Source organism: Oncorhynchus mykiss, chromosome 10 (genome assembly GCF_057628025.1).
Source record: "Oncorhynchus mykiss isolate SJ-2025 chromosome 10, ASM5762802v1, whole genome shotgun sequence".
NCBI lineage: Eukaryota > Metazoa > Chordata > Actinopteri > Salmoniformes > Salmonidae > Oncorhynchus > Oncorhynchus mykiss.
Window position 1 is genome coordinate 57,248,017 of NC_143031.1, and position 20,617 is coordinate 57,268,633.

The 20,617-nt window shown below is 41.8% G+C and overlaps 1 protein-coding gene across 2 annotated transcripts in view; it reads right to left on the bottom strand.

The window, feature by feature from the left end:
* The window catches only part of ctnna2 (catenin (cadherin-associated protein), alpha 2), a 665,994-nt gene that overhangs the window by 146,937 nt on the left and 498,440 nt on the right, over positions 1 to 20,617 (bottom strand). For both annotated transcript variants that reach the window (XM_036933400.2, XM_036933401.2), the window contains one exon: positions 11,359 to 11,439. In XM_036933400.2, the coding sequence (XP_036789295.1) occupies positions 11,359 to 11,439 (81 nt within the window). The remainder of the gene's footprint in view (positions 1 to 11,358; positions 11,440 to 20,617) is intronic.

A 20,617-nucleotide genomic window follows, 5' to 3' on the forward strand; every position in this document is an offset into this window, starting at 1 on the left:
CCATTTATTTTCCAGTGATTGAATGTTAGCTAGCAGGGCTGAAGGCATGGGCAGATTAGCCACTCACCTGATCCTCACAAGTCACCCTGATCCCTTTCTGCAAAATCTGGGTTTCCTTCTCCAGCGAATAATGGGGATCTGGGCCTGGTTGCGGGTCTGTATTACATCTCTCCTGTCCGACTCATTGAAGAATACCTCTTCATCCATTTTGAGAAGAACAATCACAGTTCTGATGTCCAGAAGCTCTTTTCGGTCATAAAAGACGGTAGCAGCAACATTATGTAAAAAACAAGTTGCGAACAACATGTAACTTGTCTTTATTTTAGCACAGATGTTGCCTGTAATCCATGGCTTCTGGTTGGGATATGTACGTACACTGTGGGAACGATGTTATCGATGCACTTATTAATGGTGATTGATGTGGTAAACTACTCAAAGCCATCGTATGAATCTCAGAACATATTCCAGTCTGTGCTAGCAAAGCAGTACTGTAGCTTAGCATCAGTTACATCAGACCACTTCCGAATTGAGCGTGTCACTGGCACTTCCTGTTTGAGTTTTTGCTTGTAAGCAGGAATCAGGCAGATAGCGGTCAGATTTGCCAAATGGAGGGCAAGAGCTTTGCATTCGTCTTTGTGTGTGGAGTTAAGGTGATCTACAGTTTTGGTTCCCTGTAGTTGCAAAGGTGACATGCTGGTATTAATTAGGTTTGGGGTAGAGCTACCATGCATTGAATATCCAAATACACCAAATAACTACATACATACATACTTTACATATTCAAGTAAATTAAGATAAAGAAAGTTAACATAGTGGCACCCTATTGTACCCCATTGTGCCGTGTTCAAAAGTAGTACACTATATAGTGGATAGCGAGCCATTTGGGATGCATCCGTTATCCTTCAAAGTCAAACTTTAGTCGTTTTCCTCGCCTGTGCTACTCTCAGCCTCTCAGTCTCTTACTGTAGCAAACAGTAAAAGCATTAACCTGTACACAAGAACAAGGGCCAGGCAGTCTCTCTCTAGTGGCTTTTAGGCTAGCATAAAGCGGGCAGGGCACTGCTCAACAGAAGGCAAAGCGGGTGGAGCCAAAGGGGTTAAGAGCAATGCCACTAAGAGACGTATGAATGGAACAGGTGGGCGTGTCTTTTTTGGTGTGCGTGTGGAGCTGTACAGAGTTAAATGATAAAAGGATTCGGATTTAAAAGCGTCAGTAATTGCAGCGAATGCAATTCGATGAGAAAATGTACTATTTCTTGGTCAATTAAAAGGACACAGAGGAAAATGCAGATATCTATCACTTCTCTACTAGCGAGAGTAATCATTTCATGGTGATCAACGTCTCTCATTGTCTCATTCAAAGATACTTTATACCAAGAGATGTCCTTTATGGACTGATCACAATCTAATTTCACATGTTATCTAACTAACATGCACTGCAGCTAGGTAGGTAAAACTAAGTCTGCTTTGATGTCCAATGGAAGTTCATTCATCTGTACATACAAATGTTAAATGAACACCTATCGTCAACAGCATCCCTTCATTGCTTCCACATTTAAAGGTCAAATTAAAGGTAAAGTAAATTAAAATTGAATCAATACAAGTGGATGGGTCAAAGAATTCTGGAACGAGCACAACGCCATATTTCTGCCATATTTCTCTCGCAGAGGTAGGAAGTAGTCGCCAACAGTTAGATGTTAGATATGAAGTGTGTGTGTGTGTGTGTGTGTGTGTGTGTGTGTTTGGAGTGCGTCTGCATGTGAGTGTGAGAGAGAGATACTCTGAGCGCACTAGACGTTTATGTTTCACGCAGCAGCCAAGACGGACAGCCGCCTTGTTTTTAATAATAATCCAATAATTAGTGAATAATCAGGACCAGACTTCCTTATGTGTTGTAATTAACCAGAGCGACTCATCCCCCAAGTCTCTGCAAACAGACACGCTCTGCGTCCCAAATGGCGCCCTGTTCCCGACATAGTAGCGGCCCATAGCACTCTGGTCAAAAGTAGTGCACTATATAGTGCATATGGGGCCATTTGAGACACAGCCAAAGAGTAGGCATTCACCACGCATGGATGTCTCATCACCATCACCATCATTCAATCTAATTTACAAACCCAATGACATTTGATGACGCATCTCTGATTAACTGGGGCAATGAGTCGTTTTCCCAGAACTCTGACAGACACACATACTGTCAAGGAGAAGAAAAATATTGAAGGGGAAGTGAGGGTACTTGTGTAACAGACGAAGAATCCAAGTGGAGCAGAATAAGAAAGAAAACACGAGGGGAAAAAAAATGTGTGTCTATCCCATATGGCACTATAGTACCTATATAGTGCACTAAGTCCTATGTGCCCTGGTCAAAATAAAAAGGGCACTAAAAAGTGAATAGGTTGCCATTTGGGATGCTTCCACTATTACACAACATGTGTTTTGGCACTGCTGCATATAAAGTCTCAGTTTATTGAAATGTCATGGACAATTATTGTTTATGGTCATTAGATCAACTTCAATACTACAATTCTCCTTTATAGAGTGAGAAATCATCTTATGGATGATTTGAGTAGTGTATGTGAATGCTGCATATATGCACTATAAAGCCTTTATATCTTGTAGTTCGTTTAAAGCAGGACACTGTTTTTTTTACTGTAAATTGATTGATTGATTTGTTATAAGTCTCTTATATCTTTCAGATCCCCAAGTCAAAGGCTAATAAGACACTGAATGTTCATCTACTCTCTGTAATGTTTAGAGTTTGGATTCAAACTCTGGTGAGGCCAGGTCTGATAGGGGATCAGTACATTCTTGCCCAGCACGTTGACACTAGGTGCGATCAGCCTTGTAACACTGGAACCATTTCAGAGTTGTTGAGAGTTGTGCCTGAATGAATTAGAAGTGATGGTTCAGAATTACCGGGTCGAAAATGAAATTGCGGCAGAACTCCCTCGCGCGAGTAAATCAGGACTATTAAACACTTTTCATTTCCTTTAAAACCACTTTACTGTACCATAAAACGTGAGGAGTCACGCAATAAACATCTCGCCTCGGTTTAATACCGCGATAGATAATGAAATAAATGTCTAAAAAGGATTAAAAAGTGCATGGCCTTGCAAATCTGTAAACAGTCCTCTTCTTTTTTGGGGTGTGTGTGTCTGTGATGGGGGGGGGGGGGTCTAACATCTATAATTATAATACACGTGTCGGAGAGAGTTTACTGCTTTCCCAATATTGGTGGAGTAACAAGGCCACAAAAGCACACCCAAGGACGGGGCGCACACTTGGTACAGGGGGAGGCGGGGCAAATAATTGAACAAGGAAGCGAGAGAGAGAGAGAGAGTGAGAGTGAAGTAAAACGAGGGGGTGTGATGTACGATTGAGTGGCCGATGTAAACCGTGTCGCAGCCGCTGCGATATTTACAACCCCGCGCCGAGGTGTTCACAGGATTTTAAAAGGCATTTTCTAATTACATTACTAGGCCCCTGCAGCGAGTGCTTGCATGCATCCCAAATGGCAGACTATTGCCTAGGGGCCCTGGTCAAAAGTAGCGCAATATGTAGGGAATAGGGTGCCATTTGGGACATGCTCATTGTCTAGCGGAACTGAGTGGCACATTGTGGTGGTCGACACGTGGGATTGGCTGGTGGCAAGTGATTTACATCTCCGGAAAATCCTCGGTCCTCATGATTAACGCTGAGCTCGGTGAAAAGCAAACAGCCGGTCAGGATGTAATTTTTTACCTGTGCGGGTTGCTTTATGTGTTGTTTGCACACACCTTTGATTTACTCAACATTTAATGTATGCCCACAATCTTGAGTAGGCAATCAAATGTCCTATCTATGCATGTGTGATGAGGGCAAGTTGAGATGCTAAGTGTTTGTTAACGTGTGTGTGTGTGTGTGTGTGTGTGTGTGTGTGTGTGTATGTGTGTGTGTGTGCGTGTGCGTGTGTGTGAGCATGCACACATGTGCATGTATGTGTGTGCATAAGGGCCATACTGTATAAGCAACTGTCTGCAAAATGATTTTCTGTATATATTACACATATGCCATATGTTAGACTTTCTGTGTTCTGCGCTCAGAGAAACTAATATGAAACAGGTTGACAATGAAATGACTATCTGTAGGCCTACATATGTGATTGTGATATGTGTTTGGGTGTACTATCTCTTACACATACAGGTCTTGGGTCTTAACTGGATCACTCTTTTGTTGCTGCGCCGCAGTGCTTTACATACATTCCAAGGATGGTGGTTTGAAATGGTTTCACTATCGGAATAGCATCATACATTGTTGTCGGATATCAGGATATTCAAAATACATGTGTTTATATGTCGGTTTTTAACCTGAGCCCTGCTGCGCGGGGGGGGGGGGGGGGGGGGGATAGGTTGCACTATTACTGCAGTTATAAGGGGTATGTAGCGAAGGCAACTCGGGCTAAAGCCAAGACGAGCTAACTTGTAGCAGCCACAATGTTATTTATCATTCCATATAACGTTAACGGGTTATGTCTTGACTGGAGTAGCCTAGAAAAGCGAGCTAGTTAGCTCGCTAAGTTAGCCAGCTATAACTAGCATGGCTAATTGAGGCCAAACCCATTCAGATAAAACAACAGCCTACTTTTTGGTTGCTCATTGTAGCCTACTCCTTCTAATTTCACTAACTGGGGAGCATTGAGCCTCTCTGCTACATTGACTGGCCAACATAAACAACAAGTTAAACACGTGAAGGCTATCGGTAGGCTACCAATCTTTTTATGGGGCGCATTTGCACGTCATAAAACTACATTGAAAAGTTTGTTTTATTAAATTAATAAATGTAATTGTCATGGTATATCTTTGTATGTAACATTGTCACAAGGATATTTTTATTTAATTTAGAAAAAGCCTTATCAGTGTTAAAATCTTTTCAAAATTGGCCTATAATTTGAATACTTGCCTGTCCCCAGTCCACCTGGCTGTGCTGCTGCTCCAGTTTCAACTGTTCTGCCTTATTATTATTCGACCATGCTGGTCATTTATGAACATTTGAACATCTTGGCCATGTTCTGTTATAATCTCCACCCGGCACAGCCAGAAGAGGACTGGCCATCCCACATATGCTCTCTCTAATTCTCTCTTTCTTTCTCTCTCTCGGAGGATCTGAGCCCTAGGACCATGCCCCAGGAATACCTGACATGATGACTCCTTGCTGTCCCCAGTCCACCTGACTGTGCTGCTGCTCCAGTTTCAACTATTCTGCCTTATTATTATTCGACCATGTTGGTCATTTATGAACATTTGAACATCTTGGCCATGTTTTGTTATAATCTCCACCCGGCACAGCCAGAAGAGGACTGGCCACCCCACATAGCCTGGTTCCTCTCTAGGTTTCTTCCTAGGTTTTGGCCTTTCTAGGGAGTTTTTCCTAGCCACCGTGCTTCTACACCTGCATTGCTTGCTGTTTGGGGTTTTAGGCTGGGTTTCTGTACAGCACTTTGAGATATCAGCTGATGTACGAAGGGCTATATAAATAAATTTGATTTGATTTGATTTGATAAGTATTTGAATACTACTGTCCATTCAGATATTTGAATAACCATGCACATAAATGAATGGAAAAGACACACCTACACACAGTTATAATAACAGTATTCCACTTTTCATGTAGCCTTATTTTGAACAGCTAATAGCCTAACCACCGATCAAGCAGCATAATGGACAAAACGTTAAAATCCTGTTGCTGCGACAACACAGGTCAAATTAAGATCTGTATACCATAGGTTCATGCTTCACATCTACCTGCTGTGATCTCAGAAAGTATTCATATCCCTTGACTCTTTCCATATTTTGTTGTGTTACGGTCTGAATTAAAAATGGATTATATAGATATATATTTATCTCACACATTTACACACAATAGCCCACAATGACAAAGTGAAAACATGTTTTTAGATATTTTTGCAAATGTATTCAAAATTAAATACATAAATCTTTCACTATTATTTTCAAAATTCTTTGAGCTCAGTCAAATTGATTGTTAATAATTGCTAGACAACCATTTTCAGATTTTGCCATAGATTTTCAGGTAGATTTAAGTCAAAACTGTAACTCGATCACTCAGGAAGATTCACTGTCTTCTTGGTAAGCAACTCCAGTGTAGATTTGGCTTTGTGTTTTAGGTTGTTGTCCTGCTGAAAGTTGAACTCATCTCCCGATGTCTGGTGGAAAGCAAACGGAACCAAGTGTTTCTATTGGATTTTTACTGTGCTTAGCTCCATTCCATTTATTTTTTATCCTGGAAAAACTCCCCAGTCCTTAATGGTTAAAAGCATACCCATAACATGATGCAGTATGCTTGAAAATATGAAGAGTGGCACTCAGTAATGTGTTGTATTGGATTTGCCCCAAACATAACACTATACAGTTGAAGTCGGAAGTTTACATACACTTGGAGTAATTAAAACTTGTTTTTCAACCACTCCACACATTTCTTGTTAGCAAATTATAGTTTTGGCAAGTCAGTTAGGACTGACTTTGTGCATGACACAAGTAATTTTTCCAACAATTGTTTACAGACAGATTATTTCAATTATAATTCACTGTATCACAATTCCAGTGGGTCAGAAGTTTAAATGGACTAAGTTGACTGTGCATTTAAACAGCTTAGGAAATTCCAGAAAATTATGTCATGGCTTTAGAAGCTTCTGATAGGCTAATTGACATAATTTGAGTCAATTGGAGGTGTCCCCGTGGATATATTTCAAGGCCTACCTTCAAACTCAGTGCCTCTTTGCTTGACATAAAAATAAATCAGCCAAAACCTCAGAAAAACAATGTAGACCTCCACAAGTCTGGATCATCCTTGGGAGCAATTTTCAAACGCCTTAAGGTACCACGTTCATCTGTACAAATAATAGTACGCAAGTATAAACACCATGGGACCACGTAGCCGTCACACCGCTCAGGAAGGAGACACGTTCTGTCTCCTAGAGATGAACCTACTTTGGTGCGAAAAGTGCAAATCAATCCCAGAACAACAGCAAAGTACATTGTGAAGATGCTGGAGGAAACAGGTACAAAAGTATCTATAGCCACAGTAAAAACAAGTCATATATCGACATAACCTGAAAGGCCGCTCAACAAGGAAGAAGCCACTGCTCCAAAACCGCCATAAAAAGCCAGACTACGGTTTGCAATTGCACATGGGGACAAAGATCGTACTTGTTGGAGAAATGTCCTCTGGTCTGATGAAACAAAATTAGAACTGTTTGGCAACAATGACCATGGTTATGTTTGGAAGAAAAAGGGGGAGGCTTGCAAGCTGAAGAAAACCATCCCAACCGTGAAGCACGGGGGTGGCAGCATCATGTTGTGGGGGTGCTTTGCTGCAGGAGGAACTTGTGCACTTCACAATATAGATGGCATCATGAGGATGGAAATTATGTGGATATATTGAAGCAATATCTCAAGACATCAGTCAGGAAGTTAAAGCTTGGTCGCAAATGGGGTCTTCCAAATGGACAATGACCCCAAGCATACATCCAAAGTTGTGACAAAATGGTTAAAGGACAACAAAGTATTGGAGTGGCCATCACAAAGCCCATCACCTCAATCCTATAGAAATATTTTGGGCAGAACTGAAATGGCGTCTGTGACCAAGGAGCCCTACAAACCTGACTCAGTTACACCAGCTCTGTCAGGAGGAAGGGGACAAAATTCATGGGTCAAAATTCACCAGACTTATTGTTGGAAGCTCGTGGGAGGCTACCTGAAATGTTTGACCCAAGTTAAACAATTTAAAGGCAATGCTACCAAATTCCAATTGAGTGTATGTAAACTTCTGACCCACTGGGAATGTGATGAAAGAAATAAAATCTGAAATAAATCCTTATCTCTACTATTATTCTGACATTTCACATTCTTAAAATAAAGTGGTGATCCTAACTGATCTAAGACAGAGAATTTTCACTAGAATTAAATGTCAGGAATTGTCAAAAACTGAGTTTAAATGGATTTGGCTAAGGTGTATGTAAACTTGCGACTTCAACTATATACACAAGGCAAAAAGCGAATTGCTTTGCCACAATATTTGCAGTATTAGTTTAGTTTTGGAATATTTTTTATTCTGTCCAGGCTTCCTTCTTCTCACTCTGTCAATTAGGTTAGTATTGTGGAGTAATTACAATGTTGTTGATCCATCCTCAGTTTTCTCCTATCACCTATAACTGTTTTAAAGTCACCATTGGCCTCATGGTGAAATCCCTGAGCAGTTTCCTTCCTCTCTGGCAATTGAGTTAGGAAGGATATCTGTATCTGGTACACCATCCAACCTGTAATTAATCATCACCATCCAACGTCTGTTAGTTATTTTTACCCGTTTACCAAAGGTACTGGAAATCCTCTGCTCTTTGTGGTTGAATTGATGTTTGCAATTCACTGCTCGACTGAGGGACCTTACAAATAACTGTATGTGTGGGGTACAGAGATGAGGTAGTCATTCAAAAATCATGTTAAACCCTATAATTGCACACAGAGTGTGTATTCCTGACAGCTGTCACTGTCATTGTACTAATTCTCTCACTGTTCTCTCCCGTCTTCACAATGACACAAAGGTGTCAACCGTTGTGTGTGTTTCTGTGTTCTAACATGAGGTGGCTGCCATACACAAGGGATTATGGCACACACACACACACACACACACACACACACACACACACACACACACACACACACACACACACACACACACACACACACACACACACACACACACACACACACACACACACACACACACACACACACACACACACACACACACACACACACACAAAGTTACTTCACAGACAAAGCCTCTTTGCTCAGTTCCCCTCCCTCCTGGAAGGCCTAGTGTCTCTTAGCACCATTGAATTGTCCCCTCTGGGGCTGTTGTGACATAATTACTATATCAGACCCTCTGTGTAATTCCTGCTTTTCTGCTCCCGTCTTTCCCTCCCCCTGTATCCTCTATGTCTCCTCTATGAATCCCCTCTGTCTCCTCTATGTCTACTCTTTGTCTCCACAACAGTGAACTCCAAACGTATTGGCACAGTGACAAAAGTTTGGTTATTTAGTCTCTGTATGAGAGTACTTTACAATAGTAGACTTAAATAGCAGACTGTCAGCTTTGATTTTAGGGTATTTTCATCTATATCAGGTAAACCATTTTAGAAATTACAGCACAGGAAAAATCCTATGGAAACACTTGGTTCAGTCCGGTTTCCACCAGACACTGGGAGATGAATTCAACTTTCAGCAGGACAACAACCTAAAACACAAAACACTGGAGTTGTTTACCAAGAAGACGGTGAATGTTCCTGAGTGGCTGAGTTACAGTTTTGACTTAAATCTACTTGAAAATCTATGGCAAAATCTGAAAATGGTTGTCTAGCAATTATCAACAACCAATTTGACTGAGCTGAAAGAATTTTGAAAAAAATAGTGAAATATTTATGTATTTAATTTTCAATAAATTAGCAAAAATATCTAAAAACATGTTTTCACTTTGTCATTGTGGGGTAATGTGTATGGATGTGTGAGATAAAAATATATCTATTTAATCAATTTTGAATTCAGACTGTAACATAACAAAATGTGGAATAAGTCAAGGGGTATGAGATCACAGCAGGTAGATGTGAAGCATAAAATACTTTTAAGTACTACGTCAGTAGTTTTTTTGGGTATCTGTACTTCACTATTTACATTTTTGACTACTTTTACTTTTACTCCACTCCATTCCTAAAGATTTTTTTAAAACTTTTTACTCCTTAAATTTTCCCTGACACACAAAAGTACTCGTTACATTTAGAATGCTCAAGCAGGACAAAATGATGACACCTATCAATATAACACTTTGTCATCCCTACTGCCTCTGATCTGGCAGACTAACGAAACACAACTACTGTGTTTGGAAATTATGTCTGAGTGTTGGAGTGTGCACCTTTATGTCCTTAATTGAAAAAGAATACGAAAATAGTGTCGTCTAGTTTGCTTAATATAAGGAATTTGATGTGTAGCATTTACTTTTACTTTGTACTTTTACTCAAGTATGACCATTTTGTACTTTTTCTACCACTGCACTTAAGGACATTTAAAACCAGATACTTTTAGACTTTTACTCAAGTAGTATTTTACTGGGTAACTTTCACTTTTACTTGACTCATTTTCTGTTAAGGTATCTTTACTTTTCCTCAAGTACGATTTAGTTCTTTTTCCACCACTTCCTGTATCTAGGTTGGAGACCGTGTTCAGTCGGAGTTGATCAATCGGTGTTTCCAGTTCATTGGTTATTTGACCAATATTTAAGTTATCAACAGCTGTGGCACTGTAGGTCATTGCCATTTTAAAGATATACTGTAAGATTAACACTTGTTTGGTTGATAAATACTGTGTAATAGAGCTGTGAAATACACCTCTAAGGAATAACTTTTGGGTTACCGTGAATACCATGCGCCAGATCATAGTTTATCTGAATTTTTTGATGAATTATACGGTACAAAAAATAAAACATATTTTGGGTAGAAAGAATAGGGAGGCAACATGAGATTGCCTTCCCAAAATCAATTTGACTTTTGATTCCTATAACAAGATGTAACACTACATGAAGTGTCTCCTTTTGGGCCACTAATGGAGAGGAGCATTGCAATTTGGGAGAAAGTAATAGCTCCGAGCTCTCAGCCGCTATACTCCCCTGAGATTCATGAAATCAAGTGTGCACGTGTAAAGATCGGTCGATAGATTTGAATGACAGAAACACATTTGGCTCTTTAGCTCTGTGTTTGTGAAGTGAGACTGTATGTGATATTGAGTATCTGAATAGCAGTCTGTCTATGCAGGATCGAGTGTCAGTCTGTGCAATGTGTAAGTGCAGACCATGAATCAGGTACTACGGAGGGTTTGGCCAACATGGTAACAAGAAGACTTGTTGGCTCCATCATCGAATAGGTGTCAAAAGGCTCAAGGATGTCGCATATATAACCAGTCATGTCAGATATGGGTTGGAGCTAAACTGGCCAAACTCTCCATGTATAGTATGATTGCCTTTCAGTGAAAATATGGTGTGTCAATTGTAGCTAATCATGTCAGGTGTTGGTTGAAGCCAAGTTGGCCACACTGTCCATATAAATTGCATTGGAGTACAAAAAATTGCATCTTTAGCCAGTCATGTCCTGTTTGGGTTGGAACAGAGTTGGCCAGACTGTCCCTATACGATTGCCTTTTTAGTGCAAATATGGCGTCTGTAACTAATCACGTCAAGGTTCGTTCCGAACCAGGTTGGTCAAACTCTTTGGTGCAAACATGGCGTCCATCAAACTCAGCTTTGGACACTGTGACCCACCTGTCTGCGCAGATCCCTGGTCTTCTTGGTCATCTTGTCGATGGCAGAGTTCAGTGGGTCTCCTTTCTCTTTCCTGCCAGTCTGTAGAGAGAGAGAGAGGGGAACAGAGAGACACAGTGTTACCTCAGGGTTACCTCAGTGTTACCTGTGTAACGTTACTAATTCATCATCACACACACAACTGCTCACATCACAAAGTGCATTATGCTTGTAACACACTACAGGAGGGAATGGGAGCACCAAGGTTTGTACTGCAGTTAAAAGGGAGGAGAGGAGGGGAATAGTTCCTGGAATACTCTCTGCCTCCGGTTTCTCATACAGTAAGTGCCTTTTGGATGTTCAAGACGTAAGAGAAAGCAGCAGGGTTGGATAAAAGAAGAGCGTGAGGGTACTACAATACACACAGATTGAGAAGGAGAGTACAGAGCAAATAAGATGGCGTGGTGACCGACATCAGACGAAGACGACTTGCATGGGAGCAACTATGGAGCCCTTTCTGAGAAATTCCATCAAGCATGAAACCAAGTTAACAGGCGGAGTACTGTAGGCTTTGGAGGTACACAAGCAATTGTAACCAGGTGGGTTTCTGTACATGCTAACTAGGCCACTTGGACTGGGTTGGTAACACCCGCCGAACACTACAAACGGCAGCTTTAATCCAGCTTCTATCTCAAGGGTTTTTAGAGCTCAACAAATGACGCCAAATGTTGTTAGTGAATGTGTGACTAAAAATAATATATTATAGCTTCTTTCTCAAGGGCCTTTAGCTGTCACTGAATAAAACCCTATTCTGTTAGCGAGTAAGCGACTAGAAAGACAAAACAGAGAGAGAGAGGGGGGTCAAAATGAGGCCTTGTGTTGTTGGAAAACAATTAGGAGTTTCTGTGGTGTTAGCGGCAGCTAGGCTGCTGGCCCTTCCTTCTGCCCCCTCTTCCCCCAGGCCCACTCAGACAGTCCACAGCTGGTTACAGTCACAAGTGTCACCTCACGCTAAATGACAATAACATCTATCCCTCTCTCTCTTCCTCCCTCTCCCTGACTTTCACTGTCTCTGTCTCTGTCTCTGTCTCTCTCTCTCTCCCTGACTTTCACTGTCTCTGTCTCTGTCTATGTCTCTCTCTCTCTCCCTGACTTTCACTGTCTCTGTCTCTCTCTCTGTCTCTCTCTCTCTCTCCCTGACTTTCACTCTCTCTCTCTCTGTCTCTCTCTCTCTCTCCCTGACTTTCTCTCTCTCTCTCTCTCTCTCTCTCTCTCTCTCTCTCTCTCTCTCTCTCTCTCTCTCTCTCTCTCTCTCTCTCTCTCTCTCTCTCTCTCTCTCTCTCTCTCTCTCTCTCTCTCTCTCTCTCTCTCTCTCTCTCTCTCTCTCTCTCTCTCTCTCAGAAAATAGAACAATCAAGTGGTGGCCATTAAATATTGATGGCAGACTATAGGCGAGCGATGTTCCATTTCAAGGGACACGGTGCTGCAGCAACGTGGGTGAGATTCCATCTATTGTCTCAGGGATCGGCGAAGAGGAGGAGGGGGTTGCAAAGAGGGGGCACGCAACAGGCAGCGTTCCCTAGGGGGCCTGGGGAAAGGACTTGGGCGGTTGGCTGGTTGGCGGTTGGATGCATTGTCATGCCTCAAGCCGTGAACAGTTAATAAGTATAAAACAGATTGCCTATCAAATATATAAAATCCATTACCGCCTGATGGAAACGAAGGAGAATCACTGCCAGAGAGGATAAACGGTCCCACCCAAAAATATTCATTGTTTATGGGCGATGGTGAGTGTAAATAATGCTGAAGCTGAGACAATGATATTCCAAAGCATTCTGGTAATAACCTTAGTACACTCCCTTTCATTTTCGCAGTGACCCCTTTGGAGCGTATGGGGTCCCATTTGGAGGCCTACTATGATGATGAAAGGGGAGATAACCTTTGCGTAGGGGACTTCTATTAAATAGGGCATAAAGATGCTATCCTTAATGATGTGTAAGGAATTTGTTTTGGTGGGTTCAATAGGGCGTTGAGGCGGCGTGATTCCTACAGTCCGGGGTTAGATGTCAGGGGTTAGGCATCACCCACAGCTACGCTTCTTAACCTCTTAACCTCGGGAGGGATGGATGGAGAGGAGAAGAGAGAGGGAGAGGGGAATAAAGACGACAAGAAAGGGAGAGGAAGAGAACGAGCGATAAATAAATGGCAAAAATTGTGATGAGCAAATGCAAGAAAGAGGGGAGACAAACAGATGCTAAAAAGAGAGCAAGGGGAGCGATACATTGGGCATACAGTATGTAGGGGACTTCAATAGAATCCTTGGGGATGTAAGAAGGCGGGTTTAAACAAACACCCTTTAACAAACACTGTTAGCTACATTCAACATGAATTCAGTTACAACCAGGTGCCATCTGCTGGCTAGACTGACGGCTCGGTTCATTGGCCTCTTACCGCAATACCTTAGTTAGCGAGCCCATAAAAGTTAGCTAGCCCATCAAAGTTAGCGAGCCCATCAAAGTTAGCGAGCCCATCAAAGTTAGCTAGCCCATCAAAGTTAGCTAGCCCATCAAAGTTAGCGAGCCCATCAAAGTTAGCGAGCCCATCAAAGTTAGCTAGCCCATCAAAGTTAGCTAGCCCATCAAAGTTAGCGAGCCCATCAAAGTTAGCGAGCCCATCAAAGTTAGCGAGCCCATCAAATTTAGCGAGCCCATCAAAGTTAGCGAGCCCATCAAAGATCCCAATCAACAGATTGTACAGAGACGCCGACGATACTCCAGTCAAAGCAATAGCAGAGAATACAACATTAATTGCCTGGTTGCCGTAGCAACCCCATTCCAATTCCGTCCTACAGTGGAGTGTGTTAACATCATTATCTTGGTGGGAAGATAGAGCAACCTAACATCTACAGATGAAGGAGCTTAATTTGATCACTCTTTTGTTGCCCAGCAGGAAACGCAAACTTGTAGCGTATTCGAGATTTACAAAGGCTTCTAAAGGTGGTGATGTCAAACTTGACTTGCCCTAAAGATACATCTCTCAACCCCTAGAAAATTAATTAGAATCCACATAATAATCCACATTTCCTTTTGCTGCAGGATTATTTTCATGCTATGGCAAACTGGCTCAAATTAGGATCTTACATCTGTACACGCTCTCCCCTCCTAGCCTAGCAAAGAAGCAGAATAATAATATTATAGAGGGTAGTGTAGATACTGGACATGCCAATGAGTGGTAAGGATGACCATTTACATGAACGGTTAGACATGTTTTGGATGTGAACACCATATCCTCATTATGTCACTATGGGAGAGTTTCGCATGTCTGGTCCACTCTATTACAGAGCCATTACAATACTACATCCACTCCCTTATACAACGCTAGATACGGGAGATAATGGTACAGATGTAGGCCTGTAATATGGGGAATGTCACATTGAGGGCTATAAGGGTCACCATTATCTCCCGTATCTAGCGTTGTATAACGGAGTGGATGTAGTATTGGCTAGATATCCCACTTCAGTCTTGTCGGAGTGTTCATTATTTGCTTTTCAATATGGTATCTGGTGCTGCTGTACAGCTAAATTGATTGAACATTGAAAGGTCCCAAATGACACCCTATTCCCTATGTAGTGCAAGACTTTTGATCAGGGCCCTCTCTCTGTTGACTGAACTGCAGATGTCTTAATTAAAGGAGATGTTGTGCTCGGGAGGATGTATGTGTCGTGTTACCATTATCCTTATGATACTGAAAGCAGAAAAGAACACTCAACGTCATCTATCGTCTATTTGTCTATTTAGTGCCCCAATCAGAATTCAGATCAGACCTCTCCAACTCCCTTCATATCATTATTTCATTATTTTTTTATTTTATTTTTTTTGTCGTTCTACGTGCGTGGTGCCTCAAGGTTATCGTTTTCTGTCACTCTCAATGTGTTTGTCACCACCAGGGCTATAAACATTATTGTTTCCCATTAGTCCTGAAATTGTTTCCCATCAAACAAGACAAAAAAAAATTGCGAGAGGGGAATGCCCCCAGCAGATCGCTCTAAACGGCGATGGGCCCCCTCTTTAAAACCGCGCCTCCACCGCCCGAGAGCACTCTCAGGCCAATCATAGCAATTTAAACGGTGTCCAGGCCCTTCGGGCCCCATCTGCCTGTCCACAGGGTCTTGTTTGGGTCCCTGGGAGAAGTAGGCACCGGCGAGGGAGTAGGCACGACCCAAGGGTTATACACTCCAAAATACCTATTACAGAGCAGGAACAACTTCCTGTCCAATAAAACAATCAATCAGAGACCTCTATTTTGAGACATGTAACAATGGAGTGATAACCTACTGTAAGTGACAGCCATAAGGGTTTGGTAAGACAGCACAAACACATCTAGGATCAGGTTAATGGAGTGGACTGTTCTTCCAGAATGTTCTTACCTTATCATGAGGGGTTATTCAAGTGACCCTCATGTCCTATTTATTTTTATTACTGTTACTTTTTTTCCCGAAATATTGTCTGGTCTGGTTCAAGAGGAGTGAGATCTTGCCTAACACACTTAGCACGTGGTTTTATGGGGAGACTCTCTTATGGAGTACTTCAACTGGCACTTGAATAGGTCACTCTTGTAAAAGAGATGTGATCTCAATGAGAATAACCCATATAAATGAAGAACGCAAACACTGCTCTCCAAAATGTGGACTATTTGTACGTTTTATTAATATTGCCTGGCCTTGGGTATTGTTCCGTTCAAGACAATTGAGATCGATGACAGCCCATGGTAAATACACGTCTTTGTGTACAGCGAGGCAGTGAGTGTCAATGACTGAATGGGAACACTACACAGTGTCTACATCCCTAGGTCTTATATGGGGTCAAAGGTTAGGTCTAAAAGTTCTGGTCTCTGAAAGACATGAGGGAAAAAAGGTCCATTTGAAATAGATATGATTCCTCCCATTCATTTCATGTATTGCTGTTTTGCCCTTGGACCAAGGCCACTGCAACTAGAGGATACATGGATTTTCCCCCATATAGATGTTGAGCAGCATTAGGAAGTCATCATTTGACACACACACACACACACACACACACACACACACACACACACACACACACACACACACACACACACACACACACACACTCCTCATCCTCGGTCCTAATGGTAATAGAGCATGATGCACCAAACAGTGAGGAGAAAACCTCAGTCTCATAATCTGGATGGATAGGCCAGGGCTGCAAGCCCATATTTAACTAGGCAATGGGGAATGCAACAAAAGGCAAACCCACCTAGCTTAAAGTGCGTGTTTTAAATAGTTCTTCAGCTCTTAAGATTCCTTGGAGAACTCTTGCCCAATAAAGAACCTTTCAATTAACCAAATGAGTCCCACTGTAATGCAGGTACATTTTCGACTTCTAACCCCTTTTAAACATGTTTTTGAGCTCCAGACTTCTGGGTTGTACCATTGGATTTGTCTATTTCCATCGGTCTGTGATTACGGTGGCTGAGGTGTTTGTGAGCTAGAGTGGTGTTTGTGAGCTAGAGTGGTGTTTGTGAGCTAGAGAGGTGTTTGTGAGCTAGAGAGATGTTTGTGAGCTAGAGAGATGTTTGTGAGCTAGATAGGTGTTTGTGAGCTAGAGAGGTGTTTGTGAGCTAGTGAGGTGTTTGTGAGCTAGAGAGGTGTTTGTGAGCTAGAGTGGTGTTTGTGAGCTAGAGAGGTGTTTGTGAGCTAGAGAGATGTTTGTGAGCTAGAGAGATGTTTGTGAGCTAGATAGGTGTTTGTGAGCTAGAGAGGTGTTTGTGAGCTAGTGAGGTGTTTGTGAGCTAGAGAGGTGTTTGTGAACTAGAGAGGTGTTTGTGAGCTAGAGAGATGTTTGTGAGCTAGAGAGGTGTTTGTGAGCCAAGGGGGATCCCGAAGGGTTCCAGGGCCTGGTCATTTTACAAAAATGTCTATGAAAAGCTGAGACTCTCACAAACACACACATTTTGCTCCATGACTCAGTTACACCAGCTCTGTCAGGAGGAAGGGGCCAAAATTCACCCAACTTATGGTGGGGAACTTGTGGGAGGCCACAGGAAATTTTTGACCCAAGTTCTCTACAATTATTCTGACATTTCACATTCTTAAATTAAAGTGGTGATCCTAACTGACCTAAAACACAAAATTTTTACTAGGGTTAAATGTCAGGAATTGTGAAAAACTGAGTTTAAATGTATTTGGCTAAGGTGTAAGTAGGTATGTCATTTTAGGCGAAGAAATGTGTTTGTGAGGTGTAAATTCCACACAGGTCCTATCCACATTTAGTTTCAAAGTATATTTGTTTAAGACTACCAAGAAACACTCTATGTGACCCTGATTTAACCCACTGCAGTAATTATTAGTAACCAGAATTGAACCAAAACCATGCACATCATTATCATATTTCCCAACATACTCTATTGCAGGTAGATTTGTTTAATTGTTTGTTTCAATCTATATTTTGTTCACTGATTGATTAATTAATTCATATTTTGCAACTCAAATACATACAAATACATATATTTTGCAACTAACATACATTTTTCTAAACTATTCCAATCTGTTACTTGGACTTATTGCACCCACTACTGAAATGGTTGTTCCAGTTTAGATGTTTAAGGTAGTCACATATCTTAGTATTCCCAACAACTGTTGCTGTCATTTTCAATGCAGATTGCGGGTGAATAAAAATTCTAAATGTTGTACATCCCCACTCTATGGATTCCAATAGGAATTACACATCACTTTGCAAGCCAACATAATGTGACTTGCAGGCCTGATGTGGCCTGTAAATAGAGCCTTGCATGAGCATTCATTTTAAGCCTGAGCCCTACCCATGCCTGCGACGTTCAGGCCCTACCCTAACCAGGCCCAATTGCTTCTGCGAAATGTAACCTGAAACCTGTCCAAAACCTGAAATCTGATGAAAATCCTCTGTTAGTAAATCTATTAGCTGCTCCTCTCTGTCTGTCACTCCCTCCCTGTGCGTAGCTCGCTCTGCATGCGCTCTGCTCATAGCAATCTAAGTCTGCGAGTATCCATAGCAACGGCACCGCTTGGGCTGCTCTGCTCAATGAAGAGACGAGAGAGCAGTTAGTTGATAAAACTCAAGGAACATGATTATTTTCTGTGAAATAATCTCTCCTATTTAATATACATTGAAGCCCTTCTGACACCATGTAATGATCTTAGACATAATGACTGTACTGCGCAGCAGAGCGAATGCAAATTGTGATACCTGAACCCTGCCCGTAACCCTAGTTATTGATGAAAAACAGGCCCTACCCGGCCCTAACCCCATGTGTAATGTCAGGGCCTGTCAAATATGAGTTTCAGGCCACTGTATTAAAACTTGGCCCTCAAAATAATTCCTTATGAAAAAGGTTCTGTATTGTCTTAAATAATTATATTTGAATGACAACATATTCACGTACAATCTCACTTGGTGAAGGCCACAGGACTGAGTACTACTGAATGCAACAACCATGTCTTCGTCACTAGCAAATACAGTCATGGGTGGCTCTGGTAACGAAAAAATTAACTCGACAGGCACCCTGGGAAATATTCAAATAAGGCTGAAAACCCTACAGCAGGGCAATTCAACTCCGGTCCTGGAGGGCTGAACCCTTTCCGGTTTTGTGCATGTGCATGTGCGTGCGTATCACGCACACGCACACACACACACACATGCACACACAGAAGCCAGTATCGCAGAGGAGAGGATATGACAACATTAGTCATCCAGGCTGCCTGGAGAGCCACATGCTAATGTGTCATTTAAGCGCTGTAGGGAGGCAGAGGATTAAGAGATCTTGCCACCCAAAGTAAAAAGAGAGCAGAATCAGAGGATGTTCAGAATGGGAGAGCTTCTCATCTAGACTCCTGTGACTTAAAGGGGCATTCTGCGATTCAAACGACAACAAAGAGTCAATAGCTGTATTGTTATTCATTTCAAAGTCCAAAAACATAGATGTTCCAATTCTAGATTTGACTGTTAAACAAGACTTGTATGTCTTCTATGAGTTTCCAATGAGAAGAATGGGATCATCAACGACAAATAGACAGAGAGGAGACACTCATAAACCATTGTGTTGTGTTGCATTGTCATAATACACATCATGGCGGAAGATTGGACTATCAATGTCATTACTTTGTATTCAAAGTCAAAACCCTCGTCCGTGCTTTTGTGTTTTTTTTTTCTTCCGAGAATTGATAATCGCCCTGGCCTAGTTGCCAGCTAGAGCTCTTCCAAATCTGCATTACGTAGATTATGAAACGGTGAAACACAGCGGCCTGAATTCTAACCGGGGAGGAAAAACCCATCATCACACTAAACCTGTTATAGCAGGCTCGCTCTGGCTCCTAGTAGAATGCTGGATAAAGCCAGTCAAATTGCACCCTATTCCCTTTATAGTGCACCACTTTGGACCAGGGCCCATGGGGAATAGAGTTTCATTTGGGGGCGCACATCCTTTCCCCAAAACCCCACTAAATACCTCAGAGCTGAATATATCTTATAGTGCAATACTTGTGTATCTGCATTTCATGTCTAGTTATGTCAATACCTTGTTCCATAGACACGGGTGCAAACGGTTATTACCATCATTGCGATGCATGATCATAAGCTTGTAGTATCCAATTTGAAGTTATCCCCTTCATATTGATGGTAGTTAAGTCAAATCAATGCATTGTGCCATATACTCTAGTACTAACTGTTATTACCACCATTACAATGTACATTATAGTCTTCGTAATTGCTACAATTATATAAATCTAGTTATGTCACGTCAATACATAGTGGTATTGGTGGTATAACTAGCTACTATTAAATATTACTATCATTCACATCATTACAATGTATATCATCAGACATCTATTCGCCATGGAGAATGTATTGCTCATAATAAAATGCTAAATAGAAGTGTTTTGCAGTCACAACGTCATCCCAATGTTGTCAAAACGTCACCTAAATGTTAGCCTCCGACGATGAATCATAGGTTACAGTGGTTGAATCATATGCCTCATGCTCCCCATGGCCAGGTCACAGCTGTGGTCTGCCGGGTGTGTGTGTGTGTGTGTGTGTGTGTGTGTGTGTGTGTGTGTGTGTGTGTGTGTGTGTCTATGTGCCCACCCTAACTGTGCCCACACACCTTCCACACAGGTCCATTATCCACCTTGACAACACAATAGGGAACAGCAACCAACAACCGTCCATTCATCTATCACTATTCATCCATCCAACCATCCTACACACACGGCATCATGTGTGTATTT